This window comes from Microchirus variegatus, assembly GCF_963457635.1.
Source record: "Microchirus variegatus genome assembly, chromosome: 16".
In the NCBI taxonomy this organism is placed as follows: Eukaryota; Metazoa; Chordata; class Actinopteri; order Pleuronectiformes; family Soleidae; genus Microchirus; species Microchirus variegatus.
This window is the reverse complement of record NC_139817.1, coordinates 420,975-444,150: the sequence shown is the minus strand read 5'-3', so window position 1 is coordinate 444,150 and position 23,176 is coordinate 420,975. Positions and strand designations below refer to the sequence as shown.

The 23,176-nt window shown below is 39.0% G+C and overlaps 1 protein-coding gene across 2 annotated transcripts in view; it reads right to left on the bottom strand.

The window, feature by feature from the left end:
- Positions 1 to 1,882, bottom strand: part of celf2 (cugbp, Elav-like family member 2) — a gene marked incomplete at its 5' end in the record, with an annotated part of 157,555 nt that extends 155,673 nt beyond the window's left edge. The window contains one exon of one of the 2 annotated variants that reach the window (XM_083902154.1): positions 1,830 to 1,882. In XM_083902154.1, the coding sequence (XP_083758280.1) occupies positions 1,830 to 1,882 (53 nt within the window). The remainder of the gene's footprint in view (positions 1 to 1,829) is intronic. The other variant, XM_083902155.1, reaches the window with a different exon arrangement.
- Between the last annotated feature and the right edge of the window lie 21,294 nt (positions 1,883 to 23,176).

Below are 23,176 nucleotides of genomic sequence, written 5' to 3'. Positions count from 1 at the left end.
CTCATCCTTAAATTTTTCACTCAGAATTCTTTGCAAAAATCGACAATAAAAAGTCAGATTAGACTCTGTGTGTGTGTGTGTGTGTGTGAGGCGGCAGAAGCTGCTGTGTTTAATCTGACAGAATAACGGGTTCAGATTAATAAAGAGAGAGAAGACGTCTCCTCCTCCTCCTTCCTTGACTCCTTTCCTCATCCCTCTCTCTCTCTGCGACGTTAAAATAAATCCATCGCTTTTCTCTTTATTTTTGACGCCGTCGTTTGGATTTTTGTGAAGGTTTAAAAAGACTTTCGCTGCCGTGTTTGGATTATTTATTTATGTCGTAATCTCTGCTCAAATTAACCTCCCAAATGATCATAAAGTGACGTTTAATTTAATCTGCGTCGGGAGATTTGACGGAGAGAAAATCTGCTGCTGAGAGAGAGAGAGAGGATGTGTCCTCGTCTCCTCGTCTCCTCCTCCCTCGTTTCCTTTCCTCACCACTGTAACACTTATTAAAAACGACACAATTGTAACGTCTTTGGGATGAAAACGTCTCGTCCGTGTTCACGCGAGTCAAACCGTACGCAGACGACTTTCGCCGTTTTACGCTAACGACGTCTTTTTTTAACGCTCGATAAAAGAAAGAAGAACAAAAATCATCCAACAGGATTATTCAAAAAATAACAACAATTCATATTTAAATATCAGGTAAAGACGTCACGTGACGACTTCTTCTTCAGAGCGGAGAAACAGACGGACTGACCACACTGACGCAGATACTATTATTATGGATTAATAATCCAGTTATTGATCAATAATCTATTTATGGATTATCAGCAAAAAAGAAGTGAAGTTTTTCATCTTTTGTCGTGGAATTTGACCTCGTTTGGGGAAAAACTCCAGATATTTATGAGTGTGTGTGTGTGTGTTCATGTGTGTGTGTGTGTTCATGTGTGTGTGTTTGTGTGTGTGTCCTATATTCTCACTCTGTCCTCACTGTTTGAAAATGACATCATCAGCCTCTTCTTCCTCAGCTCTACATGTTTCTATTTCTGATCTGAGGATGATGATGATGATGATGATGATGATGAAGGGATGAGAGGATGAAGAGGAAGAAGAGGAAGAAGAGGACGATGTTAAAGGAACAGTCAGACTTTTGTCGTCTCTGAATGTGAATCTTTCCGAGGGTAAAAATGAGTTATTTATCACAGATCTGAAATATTCAGAGACGAAGACTTTTCTCTTTTCGCTCTTTTCTTTTTTTTTTCTTCTTCTTCTTTTTGAAAATTCATGAGTTTTTTCTCCCCTTTTTCTTTCCTTATTTAATAACAGTGAACGTATTCAGAGGGATTTGAGTTAAAGGAGATAAAAGTCGAGGGATGACCTTTGACCTTTGACAGGGCAACAAATAAAACTGCGTGAACTCTGCAGGAAGTGGAAGAGGAAGAGGAAGAAGAGGAGGAAGAAGAGGAAGAGGAGGAAGAGGAGGAGGAAGATGAGGAAGAGGAGGAAGAGGAGGAAGAGGAAGAAGAGGAGGACTTTCTGTTTTCTGACTGTCAGAATGTGAGGAGGAGGGGTGATGTTCTCACTGTGTGTGTGTGCGTGTGTGTTGTGATGGAGAGGAAGTTCGCGGGTCGCGTGCACGCGCGCCACACACTCGGCAGCGCAGAAAAGTGCGTGCACGCGCGCCAAAGAGAAAACAAGAGAAACGGAAACAACACACAAACACACACACAAAAACAGCCCCCGTGCGCAATTACGCAGCGCGTGAAAAAAAGACAGCGGAGCCTCGACTGTCCACACGCGCACACGCACACGCACGCACACACACAGCGTCATCCTCTTCTTACCTTAACACGTTCCAGCTTTTCAGAGGATCCAGGTCTGAAATTATAGAAACCATCGCGGAGGAAGAAGAAGAAGAAGAAGAAGAAGAAGAAGCGGAGCAGCGGCACCGGGACAGAGAGGAAGAGGAGGAGGAAGAGGAGGAAGAAGAGGAGGAAGAAGAGGAGGAAGAAGAGGGGGTGCGGTGCAGGAAAAAAGGTGGAAAAGAAAAAAAGCGGCGGCGCAAAGACAAAGATAAACTCCGGCTGTGAAATGACAGCGAGACGCGACCGTGGAGAGTGTTTGAGAGACTGACGAACACACACACACTGATCCACACACACACACACCTCCCTCCCTCTCTCTCTCTCTCTGTGTGTGTGTGTGTGTGTGTGTGTCTCGCTCCTCCTCCTGAAGCCTGCGCTCTGCTGCTCGAGACACACACACACACACACACACAGCGCGCTCGCGCACACACTCCATCTCACCGTTATTTATTTCCCTCGTAAATTTGATCGTTTGTTTCATAAAAATGTTATAAAATAAATAAAATGTTGATCTTTGTTCGTCAAAGTCTTTAAACGATGAGTGATTTATTCTGTTTTTATGGAACAAATAAACCCGAGAATATTCACTGGATTTAATCTGAACACCTGGATTAACCTGGATTAACTGACGCTGATCGTCTTTAAGAAAACTTCAGATTATCTCGATTCTCGGAGAAAAACTTTCATTAACAAACATTTGTTTTTCCAAGTTTCTGTGGATTATTTTCTCAGAAAATGTAATTTAATAAAAGACTGAATTAAGATTAAACCTTAACTAATCATAAGTTAATGATGTTATGATTAAAGTTTAGTTTAATTTAACTGAACATTATGATAACTAAAGTTTTTGTTAGTTCTTTTTAGTTTTAAGTTCTTTTAGACGTCGTGAACGAAAGTTAAAGTAGCACAGTGTAGGATTGGCTCTCTGGTTCCCCCTACAGGTGGCGACAGTAAAGACATGTACGCTAGCTCAATTTATGCAAATAATACGACGACATTGTTTTATTTTTGAATTTCGTTTGAAATGAAAACGAACCCACGACAGAGCTTGAAGCCCCGCCCACACACGAGAAGCTCATTGGCCGGATTTTGTTTCCGATCTTTTCCTTCATAGTTTGGCGCTAATTCGAACACGGACACAAAGTCGTCCAAAAATCTCCAAAAATGTTTGATATTCACGACAGAATATCAAAAACGGTTGCCCTGGAAATGGATGCTACGTACTTTTGTTTAGCGTCGTATGTCGGCACAGAACAACACTTCCATCACACACTTTTAACTCGACGTTAGTTTACGTTCAGTCACGTCCTTTTCCGTGACTTCGTAGCTCCTCCCTCAAAGTGGGCGGAGTCACCACATCACTGCCACGACGTGGTTTTTCTCGCTAAGCTTACCGTCGACGTACGAGACGTCTTTCTGCGTCAGTCACCGATCTGAGAGACGCATTTATCTACGTCTGGGTCATGGGACGAGTTCTCAAGGGTCCTGGAAAGTTTGAGCATTGGAAAAACTATTGTTCAAGGCTTTTGAAAATGTTTGAAAATCACCACAAACAGACAAACAGACCAGGGTCCTAGAAAGTCCTTGAATTTGAGGGAATCAGTCCTGGAAAGTGCTTGAATTTGACGGAATGATTCTTAGAAAGTCCTTGAATTTGAGAGAATCAGTCCTGGAAAGTCATTGAATTTGAAATAATCAATCCTGGAAAGTCCTTGAATTTGAGGGAATAATTCTTGAAAAGTCATTCAATTCCTTGGAAATTCCTGGAAATTCCTTGAATTTGAGGGAATCAGTTAGGGAGAGTCCTTGAATTTGAGGGATCCATTCCTGGAAAGTCCTTGAATTTGAGGGATCCATTCCGTGAAAGTCCTTGAATTTGAGGGAATATTTCTTGGAAAGTCCTTCAATTCCGTGGAAATTCCTGGAAAGTCCTTGAATTTGAGGGAATATTTCTTGGAAAGTCCTTCAATTCCTTGGAAATTCCTCGAAAGTCCTTGAACTTGAGGGTTTCAGTTAGGGAGAGTCCTTGAATTTGAGGGAATAATTCTTGGAAAGTCATTAAATTCCTTGGAAATTCCTGGAGTCCTTGAATTTGAGGGAATCAGTCCTGGAAGGTCCTTGAATTTGAGAAAATAATTCTTGGAAAGTCCTTGAATTTGAGGGAATGTTTCTTGGAAAGTCCTTCAATTCCTTGGAAATTCCTCGAAAGTCCTTGAATTTGAGGGAATCAGTTAGTGGGAGTCCTTGAATTTGAGGGAACTATTCCTGGAAGGTCCTTGAATTTGAGGCAATCATGGAAAGTCGTTGAATTTGAGGGAATAATTATTGGAAAGTCCTTGAATTTGAGGGAATCAGTCCTGGAAAAGTCCTTGAATATGATGTCAAACCAAGGTGTGAGACACCTGGAGGTGAGTGCACCTGAGCCAGGCTTTCAGAAGCTTAAACTTAAACTTAAACCAGACAAAAGTCCACATTGTTGTGAATTGTGTTTCCAGTGACAGTTTAAATGACTCCATGTTGTTCATGTTTTCACAGATTCATTCGTTCACGTCTTTAAAAAATCGAAAACGCCGCCGTCACACGGACGTGAAGCGGCGAGCGAGCGGAAATGAGACGTAACGTTGATGCAAAGCTACAGACACAACGTTCTCTCAGCAACTGCAGCGGCTTTAAATAGACTCTGTTGGACATCTGCTCCAGTGAGGAGGAGGAGGAGGAGGAGGAGGAGGAGGAGGATGAAGACGACACCATCTTCTTCCTCTGTCTCTATTTCCGTCTCCTCACCATCGCTTCACCAGCGCTCACACAATCACACAGATCAAACCCCGATGAACGCTTTTTCATTTCTGCGCGATAATCACGTTGGCAGGTCTGACGTCACCTGCACAGGTTAGCACTGCATATATATATACATACATATGTGTATATATATATATACACATATGTATATTTATATATAAATGCATAGAAAAATGGACCGGAAGACTTTAATTTATTATCTTTCATCTAAAATAAGTCATTGTGCGTCAGAAGAGTTTTGTCAGTTTGAGCTTGAACATTTAAGACGTAAAGGTTAGTGAGGACGAAACGAAGAAACGCTGCTGCTTTAAGTTTTTCTGTGTTTTCTCTCTCGACTTTTTCTTTAAATTCAGCTCGTTCTGAAACATCTGAGGCAAATATCGTCTCTCTGAGAGCAACGTTTGAAAATAAATAGAAACGTATCCAGAGTACGACGCTTTTATTTTCCTGTTGAACCACGTGTTTATCGTCTGTACGCGAGTAAAAGTGACTGAATGTAACATTTTAGTGAAATTGTTTCGTTTTTTTCGGTCTTCGGGTAAAAATATTGTCGCCGAGTAACAAAGAGAGCGACGTCGTCTGCGAAGAATCGAACCACAGCAGCGGAACTGAGAAGTTTCTGACGTAAATCAACATTTTTTACGTCAGAAATCAAGGACATTTTCTCAATTCCTGCTTCTGTGGTTCGATTCTTCGCAGACGACGTCGCTCTCTTTGTTACTCGGCGCCAATTTTTACCCAAAGAACTTGAAAACGAACGTTAAACGTAAACGCAAAAGAAACCAAATTTCACCAAAATGTTACATCGATGAAAACGATATTCACGATAACGACGTCACGGAAATAAAACAAATAAACAAACAGACAAAAAAAACAGAAACAAACTGTAAATCTTAAAAGAAACATAAACTATAACTTGATCACAATTATTCTACAAATGACATCATTGATTCTGGATTCATGAATTCGTTTATACTTCACCAGAAACTTCAAGCAACATTGATTCTATGCTTTTTCACAACAAAAGGTTGAAATAAAAAGTATTTCATTTATTTACAAACAAGATTCTTCTCAGCTGAGGATCTTTAGAGTCCAAGAGAATTAAGTTTTATCGTAATAAATCATTTATGTTCGGAAATTCAAATTCAATTCTGGTTTCAGTTTTTGATTTGTTTCTTTCAGCTTTTTTTTAGTGCTGGACGCGTTAACGCGTTAATGTTAGCGGTGTCGACGTTAGCGCACGTCAACACACGACGCGTTTCCATGACGACTGACATTTTCCTTTAAATAAACAGACCGCTCCAGTTCCACTGTAGGCTAACGCTAACAGGAGCTAATGCAGCTAACGGAGCTAACTGGTGTCGCGGCACGTAAACATCAACAACAAGTCAACTTTATTTATAAAGCACATTTAAAAACGACCTCAGTCGAACCGAAGTGCTGCACAGTTATTAAAATGCAATATAATCACACACAATATAATAATAATAAATAAAAACGTCAATTTAAAACAAGATCTAAAATTAGCTTAAATCTTAAAAATCAAACTTAAATGAGTGAAATAAAAGCGTAAAAGGTGCAGGAGATGATGAGCAAACGCAGAGAAGTCAAGTGTTTGTGATTCAGGTGAAAAACAGACGCGTCGAGTCAGACAGAGTTAAAAAAGAGCTAAAGTGCTAACGTGTGGATTAGCACCCGCGGATGAAAAACGCTATAAATAAACAGAGTGAGAGCTCACGCTGTTTGAACTCTGTGACCTCATTATTCGTTCAAAGGATCCAGAGGAAACATTTGGACTCTTTTCAGAGTGTTGGACACGAGCGACAAACACCTTCAGCGTCTTTATTTGACAGAATCAGGCAGATGTGAGGAGCAGCCTTGAGCTTTTATGTCATCATGCAAATGTGATGTGCGTTTCAAATCCAAACAGAGTGGAAAAAAAAACCCACCCACTGAATTCAGAGCCCTGTTTTACCTCCATCCATTTCAGGCGAGGAGGGAGTGATGATGGAGATGAGCGAGGGAAACACAAGCAGAGACGAGGATGAAATAAGTAACGAGGGATTATTTCATAAACGACAGAATTCTCTTTTCTCTGGGAGTCATTTGATCCTCGTCAAATACGCCCGGAGACAAACTCCCACGCGCTCATTGTCTGAAAAACGCTGCCATTATGAGAAACTTCCCTCCGAAGACGACGACGACGAGCGCCGGCGGTTTTTTCCGCTGTTCGCTAAAATCTGCGCGAGACAAAAAAAATGAGATTTAAATCAGAGCGAAAACCGTGTTTGTGCCACAGTGACATCGTTTACACCATCACTGCAGCAAACACGCTAACGCTAAAGCTAATAGTTAGCATTGACACGTTTGTTTACATCCACGCTAAATGCACTTCTGGTGAAATTGAGCCACAAATCTATATTTATATACATATACGTATGTATATACGGTTATACATAGACATAAAGATATGTATACGTGTATATATATATGTATGTATACGTATATATATATATACGTATACATACATATATACGTATATATATACATATATAAATATATATATATACATACATATATATATACATAAATAATAAAAAAATTCCCTCAATAATGTTAGAGAAGGATTTAGAGAATCATGTATATGTATATATATATATATGTGTTTGTGTGTGTGTGTGTATATATACATATGTGTATATATATATACACACATATATACAAACATATATACACACATATATATACATACACACATATATACATATATATATACACAATTCTCTAAATCCTTCCCTAACATTAACAGTTTAATCATTAGTTCAACATTGTGCAAAAATACTTGAACCCCTATGTCAAACTAAATGACATTTATATTTATTTATATATCTTTTATTTAGTATATGCTGTATGTGATCTGTGTTTTTTGTATCATGTATATCTATATATATCCACAGTTTTATATGTATATTGGCTAAATATGTCAGTTTGTTCTGAATCTCAAATAAAAGTTTCTTTAAAAAAAAAAAAGATAAAGGTAATAAATCATAAACATGTATTTCCACACGTGTGAAAGCACAATATAGAACAATATAAATGTCCTCTGACCTTCATGTGTGTGTGTGTGTTTATTTTCCACCTTCACAACACTCATGTTATAAACATACAAATGAACAAAAGGCTCAAATGCTCATTGTTTTGCTTTTAAAATCACTTTGATTGTTTTCCAGCAGCTGATTTTAATGGAAAAAGCTTTTTTTTTTTTGCAAACGAAGTTTAATTCCAAAACACAAAGTGTGTCTGAAAGTCAAGGACGTTTCTAAAGTCAAGTCCAACACAGACGAGGCAAAAAAAACAAAACGCTAAGGATTCTGGGAAAACAGACAACGTTGACATTGATTACTGAAGAAACGTCAACATTAGTCGAAAAAAAACAATCGTATTGTCGCTGAAGCTGTGAATTTTATGTTTATTTTGTATTTTTTGTTGAAACCACTGAACACAATCCAGAGACTAATGTACTAACTAATGTAAATTCCTGACATGTATATATTAGCTGTTTATGCTAACTCAAACATAGCATCACAGTCTAAATAAATAAAAGTTCAGGTGGTGTATTTTTCAAAGTGAGCATTAACGCGAAGAAGTTTGCCTTAAATTCCGACTTCTGAGAGAAGACGACGAGTAATTCAGTCGCTCTGAAGATGAACGGCATTAATTCTGTGTGAAGAACTTGGTCCTTTGTAGAGTTTGAATCCCCGACATGAAAACATTCCTTCCACACGGTTTGATGACGACGACGATGATGAAACGTCCTTGAAATTCAGCAGATTTTTCCCGATCCTCGACTTTAAGAACAAACCTCTACGCCGACGACTCGCTGCCGTCCGTCTAAAAAAACACCAACAAAAACCTGCTGCGACGCGGACAAACTGTTCTGCTGCTGCACTGACGTCACATACTGACGATAAATCTGAGCTCGTTTCATCAGGGGCCCAATCCACCGACAGCAGGGGGCGTAATCTGTGCCAGGAATTTATCTTTAATCCGTCAGATTATTATTTCATCCGCGTATATTTATGGTCGTTTTTGAGGGCGTTCACGTGCATAAAAACTCTTTAAACTTTGCGTAGAGATCAGGTCTGACAAAAATGCGATATTGGCATAGTTCCCGGACGCATGCGTTGCCCAAGGGCTCTATGGCGCCCCCTAAGGTGATAAGAGAGGCAAAATTGAGTTCCACCGAATTTCGCGAAAATTGGTGGGAAGATATTTTGGACCAAGACGAACAAAAAAGTCGACCGCAACCACGTTTGCTCAAGGGCCCTATGGCGCCCCCTAAGGTGAAAACGGAGGCAAAATTGAGTTCCTCAGAATTTCGCGAAAATTGGTGGGAAGATATTTTAGACCAAGACGAAGAAAAAAGTCGACCGTAACCATGGCCTCAACTCGACAGGATGAACTGTTTCACTGGAGCTAAAACATACAAAGACGCAAACATGAAAACTGTTTGTTTGAATCAGACTTGTTGTTCATTCATGATTCATTGTTTGGTCCAGGTCAAGTTATATACATTGACATATAAGAAGCTGGCAAAGCAAATAAAATTGCTTTTATTTAAAATAAATTAAAATTGTTTGCAATTATTGTGATGAATGAATAATAATTCATGTATTTGGCTCATTATGGACGAAATAAACATCCTGACCCTTGGTTTAGATTTATTTAAATATTCTAAATACTGGTACATATTTTAACGCTAATGTTTCTCCAATTTTATCTTTTCCCTTTTTTCCCATTTAATGAAAAATTATGTCTCCAAAAACTGGCATGATTTTATATAAATATATATTTATATATATAAATATATATTTACAGAAACAGAAAGTTGTGGAAAAATAAAACTTCTGCATATAAACATGTTTTGGCTGCATGTGTGTGTGTGTGTGTGTGTGTCAGGATCAGGTTAAGTGCAGGTGAGTCGAGAAGGAAAATATGCAGCACACAAAGTTTGCCAGGAGGGTTTTATGTATGGAGGAATAACATGAGTGTGTGTGTGTGTGTGTGTGTGTGTGTGTGTGTGTGTGTGTGTGTGTGTGTGTGTGTGTGTGTGTGTGTGTGTGTGTCACTGACTTGTATCTAAACCCACACACTGCAAATAAATCTTAAAGTTCAGGTATTTTGAGATGTGGCCGAGTGAAGGAACGACATCATCGACTCTTCAAACTCTGAGTTCATTCTCAGTCAGAAAAACAAACACCAAAGTCACTCACTCTCCCACACCAAAGTCACTGATTTTAGTGAATTCAGCCTTTGAAATATTGACTTTAGACTTAACTCAGTGACACAAAGTGACCACACGAGGCAGCAGAGGACCAGCAGCTCCTGTGTCCCTGTGAGCTAAAATCACTGGTTTTCTCTGTGGACTTTGGTGTGTGAGAGTGAGTGGACTTAAACTGACGTAGACGTTTATTAGCGTAAATAAAACAGCGTGAGGCTGGTTCTCAGCAGCAGGGGGCGCTCACAGCACAGTCACAGTTTGCTCTTAAAACCTAAACACTTGTAAAACTCAAACTTTTCTTTCTTTCTATCTCAGATCCAGGAAACGGACGCTGAAGCGCTCGTCGTTCTTGGATTTGTTCAATTATCGTCGTCTCGTTTCTTTCAGCCAAACAAAAACCTGGACACGTCTCGTTCTCTCGCTCTTTATTTCTTGGATGGAGACGACTTTGATAAATGAAATGCTCAGAGCGAGAGGAGAGGAAGAGGAGGAGAGGAAGAGGAGGAGGAAGGACTTGGCAGAGCGACGTCCAGGAGAATCAGGCGAGAGGGAAAATACGCAGAGATTGAACCGGTGTGGGAGAGCGAGAGAGAGGAAGAGGAGGGTGAGGAGGAAGAGGAGGGTGAGGAGGAAGAGGAGGGTGAGGATATATTTAGAGCTAATCAACTTCTCCGTCAGTTTGTGTCTGTGGGGGCGAGAGAGAGAGAGAGAGAGAGAGAGAGGGCGAGTTCAACAGTAAAAATCAATATGCAGCCCACACACACACACACACACACACACACACACACACACACACTCTTGTACTTGCTGCATACTGAGGACCGGGTTGCTGACAAAGTGGGGACCATCATTTCCACTTTATAAATCAACACAATTACAAATATCTACTTCGTGAATGACATCGACAAAGAACTACTGGTTGCCGTACCATAAAATGTCTGCAGGTGGAGCCCCAGAGCAAAAAGGGCTGGAAATGTTTTTTTTTTTCTTTGTAATTTTTGGTCCAAAATTTGACAAAATAGTCATACTATACTGTGTCGTCCAAAAATAAAAAATAAAAATTTAAAAAATTTTTTGGTCCAAAATTCGACAAAAACGTCATACTATACTATGTCACCCAAAATTAAAAAAAAAAAAGTGTAAAAAATGTTTGGTCCAAAATTTGAAAAAAACGTCATAGTATACTATGTCGTCCAAAATGTGAAAAAAAAATTTGGTCCAAAAATTTGGTCCAAAAATTGACAAAAACTTCATACTATACTATGTCACCCAAAATTTAAAAAAAAAATTTGCAAAAAATGTTTTGGTCCAAAATTTGATTTAACAGTCATACTATACTATGTCGTCCGAAATTTAAAAAAAAAATTGGAAAAAAAAAAATTTGGTCCAAAATTTGACAAAAACGTCATACTATACTATGTCGTCCAAAACATTTAATGTTAGATTCATTGAAATAAAAAAAGTGCTTTTCCTTCAGAAATAGGGACTTTTGAAGGTTAGTGTTTATTATTTCTTTCTTTTACTTTTTGCTTCTACATTTTCACTTTTGTGGGATTTGTCTCTCATGTCATTTATTGCACTATTTTCTATATATTTGTACATTTATCATATGTTATGAATAAAGTATTTATATTCTATTCTAATAAAGGACAATATCTTACCTCAGAGGGTTAGCGTTAGATTAACCACACTGACCAAACGTGGCCCCGCCTCTCAACATCAACTTATAATGAAGTTAAATGAACACTTTTATTTTGAAATTCTGTGAAATGTTGTCACAAATATCGTGATATAGTCTTAAGTTCATTACGTGTAAGTGGACGTCAGCTAACAAACGTTAGCCTTCACACGTTCATTGTAGCGTCTTAGTATTAATATTTTTCAGTTACTTTTGAAACCAGCTAAAATGACTTAGTGAAGGAGTTTAAAGTATTCTTCACATTAAAAGAGTAAATCTGCAGAATTTGACTTAGAATACTTGAAATGAAGCCGTTTTTTGCTCTTTGAGAATCAACCTCTACGCAGACGATTCGCTGATTTTCTTCTAAAACCAACAAAAACACGAGGTTTTTGATACACAAATATAAGAGTATTTGTTATCGATATTGCATAAAAATAGTTGTTTGGTCTTTTTCTGGTTTCTGGTTCAAATTCAAGACGCTATTGACATTATTTAATCTCATTTTAGGATTTAACAGAATGCATTTCTTGAAGTTATGGAAGCATTAAAGTCCAGATGAAAACACAGAGCAGCAGAAACATGTTTCCTCAGTAATGATCGAAACGTAAAGGACGACAAAACTCTGCTAACGAGATCGCCATCTATACGTTTGTGTGTCTGTGTGTGTGTGAAACTGACAACAACAAAGATCCGCCCACCCACCCACACACACACACACACTCTGGAAAGTTTCCGACTTCTTTCAATCATTAAAAGTCAAAGTTTTGGCCACAAAAACTGAGTCAAAACTAAATATTTACTTGGATTTAAGCTCAAGTTAAAGGTTTGTGCGTTTGTGTGTGTGTGTGTGTGTGTCTCCAGATCAATACTGTGTGGGCTCTAATGAAGCAGCGATGTAGCGTAGCGATAGCATCCAGACAGTTTAGTAGGTGGAGGAGGTCGAGGGTTAAAGTTCCTATACGCCGGACTCCTGCCTGAACCCGCCCCCTCCCCCTCCCCCTCCCCCGGCCCCGCCTCCTCCCTGGTCTCTCATTAGCTGATAATCGATGGTCTGCAGTGTGTTTGTACACACACACACACACACACACACACAGAGAAAAGACAATTAGAGCATCGAGTAAATGATTGAGGGAACGAGTGATCGATAGATAATCAGCTGACAGACAGACAGACAGACAGAGAAAGACAGACAGTTAAACAGCATTTAAACAGGAAGTGGCCTCACTTTCACTTCCTCTCTGCTGTAGAGACTTAACCTCGTTGTTTCCTGTGTATTTTTTTCCCTCTCGTTTCCTCTCACACACACACACGCACACACACACACACACACGCACACACACAGCGAGAGCGTTTGGAACATGAATGAGAGCAGAACATGAAGAAACAGCTGATGTGGAAACATCTCAGTCTCAGGTGTTCGTGGTCATTTGTGCTGAAAGGTCAAAGGTCAGGAGACGGAGCTGCAGCCAATTAAAGCCCCGAGGATTCAACGAGACGAGGAAACAATCTAACAACACCATCTGTGGACCTGAGCCTGTGTGTGTGTGAGTGTGTGTGTGTGTAGGAGAGTGTGTATGTGTGAGAGTGTGTGTGTGTGAGAGTGTGTGTGTGCGAGAGTGTGCACGCTGCGTTCTAAAGTCATCTTCACTGCTGTAGACGATGAAGTCCTGATCTGTGTGAGTGAATGTGTGTAAATATGTGAGTGAATGTGTGTAAATGTGTGTAAATGTGTGAGTGAATGTGTGTAAATATGTGTAAATGTGTGAGTGAATGTGTGTAAATGTGTGAGTGAGTGAATGTGTGAGTGAATGTGTGTAAATGTGTGAGTGAATGTGTGAGTAAATGTGTGAGTGAATGTATGTAAATGTGTGAGTGAATGTGGGAGTAAATGTGTGAGTGAATGTATGAGTAAATGTGTGAGTGAATGTATGTAAATGTGTGAGTGAATGTGTGAGTAAATGTGTGAGTGAATGTATGAGTAAATGTGTGAGTGAATGTATGTAAATGTGTGAGTGAATGTATGAGTAAATGTGAGAGTGAATGTATGTAAATGTGTGAGTGAGTGTGTAAATGTGTGAGCGAATATGTGTGTAAATGTGTGAGTGAATGTGTGAGTAAATGTGTGAGTGAATGTGTGTAAATGTGTGAGTGAGTGAATGTGTGAGCGAATGTGTGTAAATATGTGAGTGAATGTGTGTAAATATGTGTAAATGTGTGAGTGAATGTGTGTAAATATGTGTAAATGTGTGAGTGAATGTGTGTAAATGTGTGAGTGAGTGAATGTGTGAGCGAATGTGTGTAAATGTGTGAGTGAATGTGTGTAAATGTGTGTGTAAATGTGAGTGAATGTATGAGTAAATGTGTGAGTGAATGTGTGTAAATGTGTGAGTGAATGTGTGTAAATGTGTGAGTGAATGTGTGAGTGAATGTGTGAGTAAATGTGTGAGTGAATGTGTGAGTAAATGTGTGAGTGAATGTGTGTAAATGTGTGAGTGAATGTGTGAGTGAATGTGTGAGTAAATGTGTGAGTGAATGTGTGAGTAAATGTGTGAGTGAATGTGTGTAAATGTGTGAGTGAATGTGAGAGTAAATGTGAGTGAATGTGTGTAAATGTGTGAGTGAATGTGTGTAAATGTGTGAGTGAATTTTATTTAATAATCCATCAATTTTTCCTGCACACACACACACACACACACACACACACACACACACACACACACACACACACACACACACACACACACACACACACACACACACACACACACACACACACACACACACACACACACACACACACACACACACACAGTGGGGGCGTGTCAGTCCATGTTTGGCTCTCAGCTCGTCAGGTCAAAGGTCACTGTGAGGCAGCACACTCCATTTCCCAGACTGCCGCGGGGCTGAACTGAGGTCAGCACACTGAAACATGTGTGCGCGTGTGTGTGTGTGCGAGTGTGTGTGTGTGTGCGCGTGCGTGTGTGAGATCATCACGTTCATTTATAAACAGATTAAAATCGTGACGATTAAAGTTCATTCTTGAACTGAGGGTTAAAGCAGCAGTAAATGTCGCGTACTGCAGCTTTAATGACCAAGATTTCAAACTTAACCAAATTTTAACTGTGCTTTAATTATTATATTATTATTGTTATTATTATTTTATAAAATGAGGTAAATGTTGCTGCGTCTTAAGTCATTTTTTTTTTTTTTTTTTTTTTTTAACTTGTCAAAAATAATTAGAACAGAGAGAAAAAAGCTGCTGCTAAAAATGCTAATGAGATCATCATCACCATCATCATCATCATCATCATCATCATCTGTGGACCATCGCTTTATTTTAAATACTTCTTCCTCCTCTTCTTCCTCTTCTTCCTCCTCTTCCTCTTCCTCCTCTTCCTCATCAGTGGGAGGAGAACCCTAACTTTCTGCCAAAGATCTGCTTCCATAACGACGACCCACGCACACGCTCACCTCTGCACAACCCCACCACGGGGCCCGGCCGAGGGAAGAGGGCAAGGAAGGAAGGAAGGAAGGAAGGGAATAAGGAAAGGAAATGAAAGGAGGCAGGAAGTGAAAGTGAAAAAGATCGACTGCAGCGAAGAAAAATGTTGTGTTTTTCTGTCACAAAAGTGGAGCAGAATCCATCAAGTGTGTGTGTGTGTGTTTATTGCACACACACACACTTGATGGATTCTGCTCACACACACACACCCCCCCCCCCCCCACACACACACACACACGATCATCTGTTTCTCATTGTAAAGGAATCTCCTCCTCTTCCTCCTCTTCCTCTTCGTCATGAAAACAAAACAGTCACAGCAGGAAATCCAGACTTTAAAGGATCTTATTAGAATTATAATAACTTATTATTATTGTTGTTGTTGTTGTTGTTGACCAATAACCTGATTCAAACACATTTAAATGTTATGACGTCATCAGAACACACATTTACACATTCATTCATACAGAAATTTTGCTTATTTTCTGCTTATTTCAGTGCCATAGTTTTATCAAACTGCACATTTAAATAAAATAATATACAGTATAGTATATACATATATATACATACATGTATGTCTATATGTATATATATATATGACTAGGGTTACTAGATACTATAGGTGACTAGATGGTAGTATATTTACCCCGATTTACAGGATCCCGCCTTAGGCATATATATATATATATACATATATATATATATATATATACATATATACATAAACACTTTATTCTACTTATTGTACCTGTATTACTACATTAAGTTTTTTCCAAAATAAGACGTTAATATTAATCTTCTTATTTACTCAGCGCAGAGTTAAAGGTGAATAATGTGTTATTTAATATCAAGAATTGAAGACTTTCACATTCTGTTGTTTTAACTCGATTTAACGCAGATTAATGTGAGTTTTTACAGTGTTTAGTTTGGAGTTGTGCTGTGTAAACGTGTGTGTGTGTGTGTGTGTGTGTGTGTGTGTGTGTGTGTGTGTGTGTGTGTGTGAGGGGGTCAGCTACAGGCTGAGGGAGGATAAGGATGGAGGAGGTGAGGGTGGAGGAGGTGAGGAGGTGTCATAAGCAGAAGAAGAAAATGCAGCAAAGTCAGCGTTTCTTTCTCAAACTCTGAATAATTCCATCACCAGACGCCGACATGTTTAACTGTGACAGAGTGTGTGTGAGTGTGTGTGTGTGTGTGTGTGTGTGTATCCCGACAGCAACACAATCACCAGGAAATAACCAGCCGCTCTGCTTTAAACCCCAGATTAATGCGATAATCTCCGCTCTCGCCGCGTTTATGAGCTAACGTTTGATTTACGCAGCATTAACGTTACGTGACGACTTTTCTTCGTCTTACCTTCGTTCATTTGACGGCGAACTCTGGAGCGAAGAGATCGACGACCAGCGTGGACGAGTCTGCGACGTTTCTGCAAAAGATTCAGACATTTAAAGATCATCAGTTATCGCGTTTTATAACGATTGTATTTTCATCCTGCGACGAAAAATAGAAACACAGTGGATGAGTTTGAGTTTAATCTATTTATTTGAGTTTCAGGGGATAAACTGGTGTCTATTAATATTATTTAAGGAGTTTAAAACTGAATCAAAATATGAAAACTCACAAGAGTTTTAACAGTTTTCACTGAGTTTTAACTGAGTTTTCAGTTGACTTTGGTGTGGGAGAGTGAGTGACTTTGGTGTGGGAGAGTGAGTGACTTTCACAGTGAGATAAAGACACATATGGTTTGTCCTCCTGTGTTTTATTCCTCTCTCTCCATTTTCCTGTTTTTATTAATTTCTTTTCTATTAATAATCCATGTGTGTGTGTGTGTGTGTGTGTGTGTGTGTTGTTTGAAGTGTTAATTCTGTTGTTGTCGAGCTTTAATCTGATGATCACAGACTTTTCTCCCGTCTCACTTTCACCACAGTCACCGTCCTCCTGTCTCACACACACGCTCGAATCAAACAAACCCCTGTTTTTAACATCATAAAAACATTTGTCTGTTTATTGTTGCACAGGAGAGAATAAGACGTGTTGTTTTCATCCCTGAAGACCAGATTAACTCTGTATTATTGACTCATAATCCAGAGTTTTTAACCAGGTTCAGTGATAAATAATAGTATATAATGTGTTTATACGTCACATCTTCAGTTTTTTTTCTTCTTCTTATGAGTCGTTGAGTCAAAGTGAGGATTAATTTTAGATCACATAGTTAACAAAAGGGTGAATATTGTGCAAAAGTCACAAAAAAGTGTTTTTTAGTCTATTTTTGTTCATAAAAATTTACTTGAAATGTGACAAATTTCCAAATTCCATGAAATTTAGTTGGTGAAAATAAAAATGTAATATTATTTAATGAGATTGTTTATAGGTTGTGCTGAAAAAAAAGGATATAAAACACTTTATATATGAAGACACAGCAGCCTAAATGTTCTTAACCATGTTTTAAACTCACATCACTCTCACGTCAACAACAACACGACAACGGCGTCACAAACTCTAACGTTTCCCTGTTTTACTGTGAATTAAATGAAATTAAAAACACGCACAGATTAAATTCCCAAACATCAAGCGAGAAACGACGTCATCTCTCGCGTCTGATGTCCACGTTTGGGACAAAGACGGAGACATTTGTGTCCAATTATTAGATTATTCAACTCTTAAATGAAATGAATAGAAGATGTTTTCAGAACAAAGTGCTGAACAAAACACAACAACATCAACACAACAACAGTCACTGGATTAAATCAAGTCGTTTCTTTATAAAAAAAAAAAACTCCAAACTTCATCCGATAATAACGAGATAATTCGTGATACATCTACGACCACAAGGTGGCAGCAGCAGGAGCATGTTATGAGTGAGTGGACTCTGTTTTTACGAATAAAGACAATTATTACGTTTCATGCTCCGAATTTAAGATTACACTAACGCGGAAATACATTCATTATTATGGAAGTTGTAAAAAAAATACGGCCAGACTCTTATTTTGAAATAGCCACAGCTATAAAAAGTCAATTCTACGCATTTTTCAGAGTAAAACCTTATATATTTGGCTCCTCACTCTCAAACCCTGCATTACTGTCACTGAGTCTCATGCACTGCACGTTAGAATATTTCACATATATAACACAATATAAACGTATTTTTGATATATACATATACATATATATATATATATATATTAATGCTCATTTCATGCAGGTTTGACTTTGTTACGTTTGTACGACATTTCTGTCCAAAAGAAAAACTATTTGTCGTTTTTTCACGACATTCGTCGATCCGAGCGAGGACGCATTTAAATGTTCATTCTTATGTCAATCCTGAAATATATCACAATGTATGTATATATATATATATATATATATACATACATATATATATATATATATATACATACATACATACATACAGGTGTATATACAGTACGTATATATATATATACATACACATATTGTTGCGACTAATATCGTATGAAAAGGTAACATTCTCTACTTGTACTGTATTCACACAATATTTATGTCAAGCTTTCAGCGAGTGTGATAATCCATTCTCTAGTGTGTGTGTGTGTGTGTGTGTGTGTGTGTGTGTGTGTGTGTGTGCGTCCTCTCACTAAACGGTGAGTGAATGTAACTCAGCAGCTCTGAAACGATCAGGTGACCCAGAAACAGAGACGGGAGGATGGAGAAGGAAGACGAGGAGGAGAGAGAGCGCTGATATTTATAGATATGAGGATAATGACGGTGTGTGTGTGTGTGTGTGTGTGTGTGTGTGAGAACACATTCCAGCAGTAAGAGCTGTGTGTTTGCTGATAAGTCTTGTAAATCATAGATATGCCCCGGTGTAAACGCTCCATCATATCAAACTGCAGTCCATCCATCTGCCTGTTTTTTAATACATTTATTTTTATTCACACTCCGTGTGTTTACAGCGTTTTCTCTCAGATTACGGCGATAGAGAGAAATGGAGAAAGCACCTGGAGAGCACAAAACTGCACAGAGGCCGATTTAACCCCATAAACGATGAGGAAACAGGAAAAAAACGGACACGTAAATTAAGAAAGACGGTGTTTTAACGCGGTCGTAAAGAGCGTCCGCAACGTCGTAAAGCTTTAGCTAAAACACGTGGAAAATCCCACCGTCATAATCTGACGACCGAGAAGCTAAACCCAAACAAAGCTAACACGTAGCAAAGCTAATGTGTAGTAAAGCTAACGTTTATGCTGCTGCTAGCAAAGTACTCGGGTCCCTGTTACAGCATCGCGACATAATCACAGACAAAAGCTCAACTGAAGCTAACGCTAATTCTTGTAATGGGTAAACGTGTAGCTACAGTTAGCGTCACCTTTTAAAATGTCTAACTTGTTTGTGCTGACTGCGAGAAGCTAAACCCAAACAAAGCTAACATGTACCAAAGCTAATGTGTGGTAAAGCTAGCATTTCTAGCAGAACTGTTGTGTCCCTGTTAGCATCACAACATAATAGCCGACAAAAACTCAACTGAAGCTAACGCTAACTCTTGTAATGGCTAAATGTGTAGCTACAGTTAGCGTCACCTTTTAAAATGTCTAACTTACTTGTGCTGCTCCTAGCAGAACGAACGCGAGAAGCTAAACCCAAACAAAGCTAACATGTAGCAAAGCTAATGTGTGGTAAAACTGAACTGAAGCTCACGCTAACTCTTGTTAGCGTTATGATTACGCTGTGGAAACGGGGAAGAAGAAACAAGGCGGACAAAAGTCACATCATACGTAACCAAACTGAAAAACTTCAGCTACAACAAAACGTCACGTTAGCGCCCCCTGGAGGCGGAGGATAAACGACCAGGGATAAAAATATTAATGTTTAGATTTTTGTTTCTTTGTTTGTTTTAATAAAGGGAAGTTAGTGACATTTAAAAGCACTTTTTTAAAACAATGAAAACAATAAAGATTATATTAATACATCAGAATCTTACGGAACCTAAATATTCCCACAGATTCAACCTTTACTACACATTAGCTTTGGGCTAACCCTAACCCTGTTAATGTTGGTAGACGTCGACATTAGCTAAATATTAGCACATAAATTATACATTTACACTTAGCATCACTTTGACAAAATGTCAAATTTGTGTACAAACATTTTCACAAAGCTAATATTTAGCTCATCCAACATTTACCCAAAGTTACTTTAGCAAAGGGTTAGCGTTAGCAGAAGAATGTAAATAATGTAAAGAGTTCAAATCCATCCCATAATAATGACATGTTCTGGGGGGGAATTGTGACGACTTTGAGTAAGTTTTCTCCGGAAAACGTAAAGTTTTGACGTTGGTTTGTCCAACTTTGTCCAGTCTCAGGTTCTGAGTCATCCAGCACCAGGATTCTCTCCACACTTTTTTATTTTTTAAGAATTTATTTTTGGCAAGAAAACGAACGTCAAACTCAGATGTAAGACGCCAGCGGGAAGCTAACGATTGATCGTGTCCTTCACAAGATCAAAGTCTGTCTCCTGCAGACTTCTACATCTGTCCCTCTGTCTGTCCTCTGTCTGTCCCTCTGTCCTCTGTCTGTCCTCTGTCTGTCCCTCAGTCTGTCCTCGGTGTCATTGGACACTTTCCTTCCCTCCATGTTGTCATGCAGAGCTCGGCCTCAGACCCACACTGTCACCTGCCTCATTAGTGCTGACACACACACACACACACACACACACACACACACACACACACACACACACACACACACACACACACACACACACACACACACATTCTTGTACTTGCTGCATACTGAGGACCAGCATTTCCACTTTATAAATCAACACAATTACAAATATCTACTTCATCAATGACATCTACAAAGAACTACTGGTTGCAGTACCATAACATGTCTGCAGGTGGAGCCCCAGAGCAAAAACGGCTGTAAAACCTTTTAGATTTTTTTTAATTTTTGGTGCAAAATTTTATAAAAACGTCATACTATACTATGTCAACCAAAATTTTTTTTTTTTTAAATTGACCAAAAATTTTTGGTCTAAAATTTTACAAAAACGTCGTACTGTCGTCCAAAATTTGAAGAAAAAAATTGACCCAAAAATGTTCGTACAAAATTTTACAAAAACGTCACACTAAAAATTTGACCCAAATTTTTTTGTCCAAAATTACTAAAAATTGACACACACACCCCCCCCCCCCCCACACACACTTGTATTTACTGCATACTGAGGACCAGCATTTCCATTTTCTAAATCAACACGATTACAAATATCTACTTCATCTATAAAGATCTACTGGGTGCAGTACCATAACATGTCTGCAGGTGGAGCCCCCAGAAAAACACAAAAAGTCTGTGAAACACCGGGACTGGAAAACATGTTTTTGTACCACATTGAAGACCTAAAATCAGAGCATAGCATGTTTACAACCAAAGGAAGTGATTCCAATGAAGACAAAGTGAGGACCGGCCAAAATGTCCTCACTTTGTAAAAATGACCTCACTTTGTTGGTTAAGAACCCCTCACTGGTCCTCAGTATGCTGCAAGTACAAGAACACACACATTCTTTTGTCCGGACACTCAAGTGAGAATGACAAATAAATAAGAAGGAAGAACTCGTTCCAGGTCGCTGATGAGAGTGTGTGTGTGTGTGTGTGTGTGTGTGTGTGTGTCACAGGGTTTTGATATTTTCCTCTCGTCAAAAACACAAAGCGCTGCCGTCTGTTTCCAGCAGGAAAGTCGTGTTCAAAGTTGTGACATGAAAGACAAAGAGCTACACGGTCCCACAGTGAGAGCGCCACCTGCTGACCGCCGTCAAGAACCACAAGAAACAGAGAATCAGAGTCAAAGCACAAATGAATTCAATCAACAAAAGAAGCTGTTATTGATATTTGTGTCACTTTTATTCTAACTTAGCTTTAAAAACGACTGGGAATCAGAAAATTCTGCTGTTTATTATTTATATCTATATTGTTCTTATGTGCTCAAAGCTGCTAACGTTTCTGCCGCTGCTATAGCAGAACTGTTGTTTCCCAGTTAGCAACATGTTAGCGACATAATCCCCGATAAAAACTCAACCAAAGCTAACGCCAACTCTTGTCATGGGTAAATGTGAAGCTACGCGTTAGCGTCACTTTTTAAAACGTCTAATTTATGCTAATATTGAGCTACTGTTGACGTTTACCAACATTAGCATACAGCAAAGCTAATGTGTAGTAAAGCTAACGTTTCAGCTACTACTGCTAGCAAAAGTCTGGGGTCCCTTTTCCAGCATAGCAAACATAACCACCAACAAGAACTCAACTCAAGCTAAAGCTAACTCTTGTATTGGGTAAATGTGTCGCTACAGTTAGCATCACTTTTTAAAATGACTAACTTGTATACTAACATTTTCACAAAGTTAATCTAACATTTACCCAAACTTACTTTTAGCTATGCTAAAGTGCAGTAAAGCTCATGTTTGTGCTGCTATGAGCAGAACAACCTAGGAGCTAATCCCAAACAAAACTAACATGTAGCTAAGCTAATGTGTAGTAAAGTGCGTGTAGCAACTGTCCAATTTCTGTGCTAAGATTTAGCGAAGCTTTAATGTACTAAAGCTAATGTTTACAGTTGTCTTAAACGCCAATACACACTCAAATGAAGCTAACATTGTGTCAGAGCTAACTGTGTAGCTACTGTTAGCATCGCATTTTCCTGTGACGTCAGAGGAAAATGGCCGACACGTGTGGAGAACACGCTGGTACAGAAACACGTTAAAAGTGTCGTCGACACAGAGAATGTGAATGTGCTGCTGTGTTAGCTTCTCTTCTGCGTTAGCTTCTCTGCTGCTGCATTAGCTTCTCTGCTGAGTGATGGTCATCATGGTCTTCAGCGCCTGAAGCTGGAGACCAACTGATCTGCTGCTCAACACAAAGTCATTTCTCTGGCACACGAGGACGTCGTCTGTTCCGCGTTAGCCTCCGCGGCTAATCACTCCCATACTGAGGCTTTAACGGCCGTGTGTTTAAGGAGAGGAGATGAGGCAAAGAGAGAGTTTTCTTAAGAATGTGGAGGAAATAAATCAACTGAAGTTAAACGAGGATAAAGACGAGAGGGCG